At 40.9% G+C, this 8,422-nt stretch overlaps 1 protein-coding gene across 1 annotated transcript in view; it reads left to right on the top strand.

Moving 5' to 3' along the window:
- Nucleotides 1-8,422, top strand: part of LOC101847936 (multidrug resistance-associated protein 1) — a gene marked incomplete at its 3' end in the record, with an annotated part of 23,298 nt that overhangs the window by 12,842 nt on the left and 2,034 nt on the right. Inside the window, 5 exon segments of the mRNA XM_035973984.1 lie at nucleotides 802-983; nucleotides 3,180-3,379; nucleotides 4,514-4,637; nucleotides 5,847-5,948; nucleotides 7,579-7,725. Of these exon segments, the coding sequence (XP_035829877.1) occupies nucleotides 802-983; nucleotides 3,180-3,379; nucleotides 4,514-4,637; nucleotides 5,847-5,948; nucleotides 7,579-7,725 (755 nt within the window).

Below are 8,422 nucleotides of genomic sequence, written 5' to 3'. Positions count from 1 at the left end.
ACACACACACACACACACACACACACACACACACACACACTCGCACACACACACACACATGCGCACTAACACACAAACAAGCGCTGTGCATAACTTTGGTATAAGACACGGGGGTTATGGTGACTCTGCCCTGGGTCAAATATGCTGATAAATTTGTGTGTTTTTTTCCTCTCTTTGGTAGGTCAGCAAAAATCCCACCTGACTGTTTTGTTTTGACTGAGCGTTTTGTTTTGACTGACCGTCCTTCTTTTAACTGACCGTTTTGGTTTGACAAACTGGCAAGCCGGACATTATGGCGTCGGTGGCCTATATCTAGTTGTTAGGCTCTCGGACTCTCAACCGTAAGGTACTGGGTTCGAATCCAGACACGGACTCGACGTTGTGTCCTTTAGAAAGGCATGTTAGATACAATTACCTCACTTCACCCACGTGGGAATGCGTACCCGGCTATAGACAGCGAAATACCTTATGAGTTTGTTAGTGTTTGAGCGCGTGCAATCCGCAGTTTGCAATGTATGTTTCCCAGGAAACCGAGAATGTTTCTAAGTCTAAGTAGTTTATGGTCTGCTGGGATAAAAATGGTTGTACAGGGTACATGGTATGCTGTTGAAACTGGATGTGCGCTAGGCCTATATAAATGCAATACATTATTATTATTATTAATATTTTTATTATTGTTAATATTTTTATATGTATTTATTATTATTATTATTATTATTATTATTATTATTATTATTATTATTATTATTATTATTATTATTATTATTATTATTATTATTATCATTATCTTCCACCACTTAGGTCGTATCGTCAACCGCTTCTCACGTGATGTGGACGTGTTGGATTCCGATCTACCGAACACAATACGTGCAGCCATTCGAAGCACTGGGCTAGTGATGGTGGCACTGATCAACATAGCCTACAGCACGCCTATTGTGCTCAGCGTCATCTTCCCTATTATTACTCTTTACGTGCTTATACAGGTGGGTTAGTTTTAATTCTAGTTAGTTTTAGTTAGAGTTTTACGGCACTTGCAACCCCATAAGGTCATATAAGTGTCGAGGATCAGTGGTGTTACAAGGGAGTAGATCTAACAAACACCAAAATAAAAAAGAAGGAGGAGAGATCAGGACGATAGATGTTTAATAGGAAAGAAGGAGCAAACCACACCAGAGCACCCGCCAACCACCCACAGTAAGAGCTTTGCGGCATTTGCAACCCTGTAAGTTAGGTCATATACGTGCCGAAGATCAGAGGTGTTACGAGAGAGTAACAAACACGAAAAGGAGAGATAAAGACGGTGGGTGTGTAAGTAATAGGAAAGCAGGAGCAAACCACACATCCAGAGCACCCACCAACCACCTACAAGTTTTAGTTTTGTTTTGCAGGTTTCACACCGCTCTTAACTACATAAGTTAATTTGAACGCGCTAGGTGGTTTATAATGAATGCAAACGTTATGATTCAACATTAACTAAGTTCTTGAACTTAGGTTGTCTTGGGGGAATTGTGAGACTCTCTTCACATTTCCCGCAATCCTGTCGGGAATGGGCTTTCGTTAGGAGATGACTATACCACTTCTTGGTAAACCGGACAACACAAATGTGTATGTGTTTGTTTATGTGTGTGTGTGTGTGCGTGTGTGTGTGTGTGTGTGTGTGTGTGTGTGTGTGTGTGTGTGTGTGTGTTTGTGTGTATGTTTGTTTGTGTGTAAGTGTGTGTGTTGAGAGAGAGAGAGAGAGAGAGAGAGAGAGAGAGAGAGAGAGAGAGAGAGAGAGAATAAATATTTTGTGTATGTGTTCTTCAGTGTGTTTCTGTGTGTGTATTCCTGTGTGTGTCTGCGCGCACGCGTGGACGCATCGCCATTAGGGATTTCATAAGTTTGAAAGGGTGCTCTCGTGGTTTAGAGGTTACGGTATTCACCTCTCATTCAATATGTCCCGCTGTCGAATCCTGAAAGTGACGGAAAATGTTCTTCTCTAAAAATGTCTCGTTTCACCTCATTTCCTGTGCTCTCCAACCATGTTCTGTTGTCTGTGTTTGTCTCTACCTTCTGCCCCCTCCCCTTTGCCTCATCCTCTGGGCTCATGAATTTTTTTTCTGTCTTTTTACTGCTATTCCTTGGCTTCTTCTTACTGCTCTCTTTCAGCCACATCCCTGATCTTATGGTAGGTGAGATCTATAAAACCTAGCCTTCTCAGATAAGGGCAAAAAATCTCAGAGGTCCCGTGTGCAAGTTGCTCACGTTAAAGATCCCTTGGTGGTCCTAAAAATCGATACGAGTACGCTTCGGCCGCCACCCGGACAAAATTCAAAATTCCTACCAAGCTGAAAATATTTTTAATGTGACCCTATGCAGTTACGAGCGCCGAAAAGCAATTCCCCCAAAAATGTATATGAATTGCTAAGTAGTTGTAGTATAACACTCCAACAACATTGTACTTCCTAACGGGACAATAAAGCATCCACTTCTACAGTTTTCAAATAGTTCGATAATACTCAAAGACAGAAATCGACTGTAGCCTCCGGTTGGGAGTTATGGAGAGCTCTTAGAAATTCTCCATGCAGGTTTGTTACTCTCGTGTAACACCTATTAGATCTAGACGTCTATATAGTACTATTCGGCACTTTTATGACTTAATTATTGTGTTGCAAGTGCGGTAAAAAAATCTTACCGAAACTAAAACAGAAACATCTTTTTGGAATTCAAAGTTCTCTTCAGAGTTTGCATCAATCACGTCAGAGCATGAGTTTTAAAAATCAGCATTTTAGTCAATGTCACCTGAAAAGCAATTCGAAATAAACCGAGAAGAACTGCGCCAAAGGTATGAATTGGTTTCCACCTTGCTCCTCAATTGGTGTACACGCCTGGATCATGTCAAATTGAAGTACGCAAGTGGGTGGTTGATGGGTGCCCTGGTGTGGGTTTTCTCCTTCCTTTTTATCAAACATCTATCGTCCTAATCCTCCTCCTTTTTGTGTTTGTTCCTATCATGTTACATGTAACACCTTTAATCTTCGGCATTTATATGACCTAATTGCGCTGCAAGTGCCGGAAGGTTCTTACTAAAAAAAGAAGAACGTAAAACAGTCAATACAGCTGATACGGATAAATGATAAATACGTGCACTTTCAATGCTTTCATCTGTTAATCTTTCTTTACATTTGCTCTGACCGCAGCGGGTGTACATGCCCGCCTCACGCCAGATTCGACGCATCGACTCCACCACCCGTTCACCTATCTACGTCCACTTCTCTGAGACTCTCAGTGGTGCAGCCAGCATCCGTGCGTATGGTGCACAGCAGAGGTTTATGGACCACTCAGAGACTTTGGTGGACTACAACTTCAAGTTTTACTTTGCCAGTATTGCCACTTCCACGTATGTTTAGCTGGAATTAGATGTTACTGTTGCTTGCTGATGGTGATGGTGGTGGTGGTTGTGATGGTGGTGTTGTAGTTGTTATTGTTGTGTTTGTCGCTGTGTTTGTTGTTGTGTTTGTTGTTCTTGTTATGGTGGTGCTGATGGTGTTTTGAAATTTTATTGTTGTTGATGGTGGTGGTTGTGGTAGTGATGGCAATGATGGTGTTAGTGGTGAGGGTGGTTGTGTTTGCTGTTGTTCTCCTTCTCGTCCTTCTCCTCCCCCTCCCCCTTCTCCTCCTCCTAACTCAATCATTCTCGCCAAAGATCGTATTCTCTTTGTGCAGGCTAGTTGTTCTGTTTGTAACTCTGTAACTCACTACAAGGGTGGGGTGTTTTGTGTGTGTGTGTGGGGGGGGGGGGGGAGATTTATAGCCTAACCGTAAACAGCCCAGATTTAGATCTAGTTGTCATTGCCAATGGGCCAAGAACCAAGATAACAGCTTTTTCGCCTTTTTGAGTATGAGGAGAATATTATAACATCACGATGCAACCCAATTAAACCTTTCTGTGATGAAGCGTTTCCATTTACGGTCGTACAGTCCAGAAATGTTCACCACAGAGAGATTAAAACGAAGCCATTAATTAATTAATTACTATGTATATTCCCCATTTTAAAGAATAGGCAACTGCACATGTTGCGAATACAGTACACTTAACAAATTCTCTAAAAACGAGGCAATTTAATGGCATTGAATCAGATTGGGAAAACACATGTGAATATTATACATGTGTCTCTAGCCATTCACGTTTCATTTTTATTGTGACCGTTAGTGAGTTTTTATTGCAATCTACATTTTTAGTGAACGCATTGCCAGGCTCACTGCGTGACTAATTTTCTCATAGAATTTTTTAAATATATCTATACTACATATGTTAAATACATTGTGTAATTATGTTTTACGCACACACATGTCCATAAATTTAAAAAATGTGATATCTTTATGAATTATTGTAATACTCGTTGAGGATTTTTTTTTAATGAAAATGAAAATGCACAACCCAAATGCTATTTACTATTATCTACAAAACAGTGAAGAGTTGAACAATCATCAATTTAGTTTTCTATTTCTGCATGTCTGATTCCTGCCCCAGCTGGCTCCAGGTGCGTCTCGAGTTCCTGGGTAATCTGATCGTCCTGGCGGCCGCCATATTTGCTGTGTCTGACAGTAGTCTCTCCGCCGGCCTGGCTGGACTGTCAGTCTCTTATGCCACACAGGTAGGACTTCATGACATGTGCCTCTCTGTCATCATCTTTGCCTTTTCACCCTGGATCAGGATATAGGCCACGAACAAACACTTTTCACCTTTCCCTATCCTGGGCGAGTCGCTTGGTGTCACTCCATGTCTTCCCACTTTTCTATACATCCATTTCCGTGACTCTTCTCCTGGTTCCAAGTGGTATTCCCCTTGGTCTTTTACTCTGTGGGTTCCAATCTAACACTTTCCTTGTTATGCAGCTGCTTGACTTCCTGAAAGTGTGCCCAATCCATCGCCAACGCCTTCTTCTAAAGTCATCTCTGACTAGGCTATGTCTCGTTCTTCTTAATGCTTCCTCGTTGGTGATCCTGTGTCCATCTGATCCTCAGTAGCTTCTTTATATACTTGTTCAAGAAAACCTGGATCCTTTTTATGCACGTCAGAGATGCGTTCCATGTCTCACATCCATACAACAGATTTGACTTCACATTTGAGTTGAAAATCATCAGCTTTGTTCGTAGTGAGATATCCCTTGTCCTCCAAATCCTATTAAAAGAAATATATGCAGTCTGTTCATTTCCAATGTGGGACTTTATTTCACGGTTGTTCCTCCCTCTCTGTCAATTATACTCCCAAGGTAGCAATAGTACCTCCGATTTGAATCTTTTCATGCCTTTTCTAACGTTCAGAATTTGAATTTGGAAAAAATATTTCTTGAGCACATGCAACTGTTATCGCAACTTAATTGACAGGGTTGAAAAAAACTATCGCTTTAGGCCTAGTACTTCTGAACAGATGATCGACGATTACATGATGTGTTTGCGTCGAAAAGTATGGACTTATGTGTGCGTCATGTATGTGCGTGAGAGCATGATATTATCATATGACCCAGTCTCAAAAAGTGATCTTTAAAATTTTGAAAACAACCAAAATATACAGACTGTGCATTCGTGCACATAATACATGCTTTTTAAAATTTAAATGCTACTCATCGTGTATATTTTATTTTTCTAATATTCAAAATGAGAAGATACGAGACCCAACATTTTTTCCACAAAAGTACATAGTATTAATTTTAAAGCTACTCTATACTATATATGATTTCTATACTATATTATTATATGGTTTCTATACTCAAAATGCTGCTGAGAAATTTAAGCGTCCCACTGAGTCTGGTTTTGCAACTGCCGGCATTATTTCATCTTTTTTTTTTAATTCTTAATTCCAGGTGACTGCCTCCTTAGGTTTCCTCACCCAAGTTGTGACTCAGATAGAGACGAATGCGGTCTCTGTAGAAAGGATTATCGAGTACACAGAAACAGACGCTGAGGTGGGAATCATTTTTGAAAATATTATGAGGATAATATTTCCAGTTAAATGAAATAAAATTGGTAACTTCTAAACGCACTTCTGTGCCACCGTGCTCTGATGACGTGTGCCGAATCTTTGTACAGTCGGGCATGGATTATAACTCAAATCGCTACCTCAGAACTCGGAATTACTGTCTGCTCAGTACGGTAGCCTACCTAGTTTAAAGAATTTTGACGTAAAAATTTTTGACTTTCACAACATGTCAAACTTCTTCGAATGCTATCCTTTCAATATCTTGTTAATGACTCAGAATAATCTTATGGTTTTGAAAGAGCAGAGAGAATATTTGGTTTTTGATATCATGGTCTTAGTAACTCAAAATGTCAGATAGACCTTTGTAATTCTGGGGTAGCAAAATGTGTTCGACACATCCATGATTCGGGTAGAGTGAATTTCGAGTTGCTCGTATTTGCGTGTTATCTGTGCCTGACTGTATAAATATATTATTTTCTAGCAATCTGTAGGGCTGGGGGAGGTATGCTTTTTGGAGGTTAGAAGGTTTGTATTCAAATGTAACCTTCCTGATAAATTTAATAAATTCTCTTCTTATAACATTTCCAGTATACTTTGGTCGTGTGTCTGTGGATATTTTGAGTGAATGGACTTGATTATGTCTTTTATAACAACACAACAGGTAAAAGAGACGAATCAACCTCCAGACACAGTGACTCTTGTGACCGAATCACAAAAAACAGTGCAGGAATGCGTTGGTGTTATCCATGCAATGGTTCTTGTGATTCCTATCTGCTCGTAACATTTGAAAGAATAATAGGGGGTACCCTTTAGTGCGATCGGGTCGGGTCAGGTCGGGTCGCGTCGCGTCGTCGGGTCGGGTCGTTTACTGATGGTTTCAATACACACTACAACCCCGCCGCGATTGTACCCGACGACCTGGAAGTTAAAGTAAAGTAGGGCTTCTTTCCGCAGTTCCTTGTCGTGGTGCTGTGGCAGCTTGGGATCCCATAAACATGGGTTACATCGATAACTTTCTATTATCAAAGATCGTTCATAACAAGATAGTTCACTCGACCAAAAAAGTGTCCGCGGAAGTTCTCGCATTGATTCAGATGACGCGGCAGTCTTTGTTTGGAAGCTCTCTTTCGTTTCTCCAGAAGAAGAAAAGGAATAGCAGTTTGTTAGTTTCACCTTCATTTTTTTCACACAAGTCGGGTAACTCTGTTCGCACAGTCCTCACTTTTTCGAAAAGGGCACCACCGGATTGAGAGAGACAGTATGGACACATGACTCAGCTTTGTTGATTTGTTGTGATTGGCTGCAAACCACCTGATCGCGCGACTTGCGTGCCTGAAAACAGACACGTTAATTGTTTTTTGCAGGTCATTGACCGAGTCGATCTGTTTGGGTCACGATAGTCGCTTTGCGCCCTCAATATGGTTGGCCCCGACTATCAAATCGACCCGACCCGACCCGATCGCGCTAGTGGGCACCCTCTATGAGCATTATCATTGAATATAAATTTTTGTTTCAGTAAATATGTCTGTCTTAGTGATAGATATTAACATCAGTGTGACTTAGCTTTGAAGTGCTGCTGCCGATATCATTTGTTGATCCTCTCATCTCCCCACCAGGCGGCGTGGTACAACCTAGACAACCGCCCCGCCCCGGAGTGGCCCGAGGAAGGAAACCTTGAGTTTGATGACTTACAGATCCGCTACCGCCCGGGGCTGGAACTGGTTCTCAAGGGTGTCTCTTGTCAGCTCAAGCCAGGAGAAAAAGCACGTTGAAATTGTTACTTTGTTTAAGATTGTTTAGTTTTAGTAAGAGTTTTACGGCACTTGCAACACAATAAGGTCATAGAAGTGCCGAAGATTAGAGATGTTACAAGAGAGTAACAAACACAAAAATGAAGGAGTGATAAGGGCGATAGATGTTTGATAGGAAAGAAGGAGCAGACCACACCAGAGCACCCGCTAACCAAACACTCGTTTAAGTTTAAAAGAGACATAATAATAATTGACACAATAGTGGCTGAAAATTATTCACTTTATTACTTTTATTATATTTTATTCCGAGATCAAGCCGGAAGAAAAAGTACGCTGAAATTGTTATTTTTGTTCAAGTTTAAGAGACACATATTAACATGATATACGGCTGAAGAGTATGCAGTTTATCACTTTTATTACATCTTGTTCCCCAGTGGAAGTGAGGATTTTAATTGCTCAAAAAGTGGCGAACTCTTCTCTTCCAGAATTGGTCTCGAGTCATTAGCCACAGCAGAAGCCACAAGTCATCTAAACTAATTCTAGTATCCAATATTATGTATTATGTGTGGACTTTACTGATCAAAAGGCACAATAAAACCTCAAACAAATTTGCAGTTTCCAAGGACACTGAAGCTGTGAAAGTCACCAAACTTTGGCGGTCAATTTTCTCCGTAATATTACCTCTGGAATCATGCACCCCCTCCCCCCC

The sequence above is a fragment of the Aplysia californica genome, unplaced genomic scaffold (assembly GCF_000002075.1).
Source record: "Aplysia californica isolate F4 #8 unplaced genomic scaffold, AplCal3.0 scaffold00040, whole genome shotgun sequence".
Lineage (NCBI taxonomy): Eukaryota > Metazoa > Mollusca > Gastropoda > Aplysiida > Aplysiidae > Aplysia > Aplysia californica.
The sequence above is the reverse complement of the archived record's forward strand: the minus strand, read 5'-3'. Positions and strand labels throughout refer to the sequence as shown.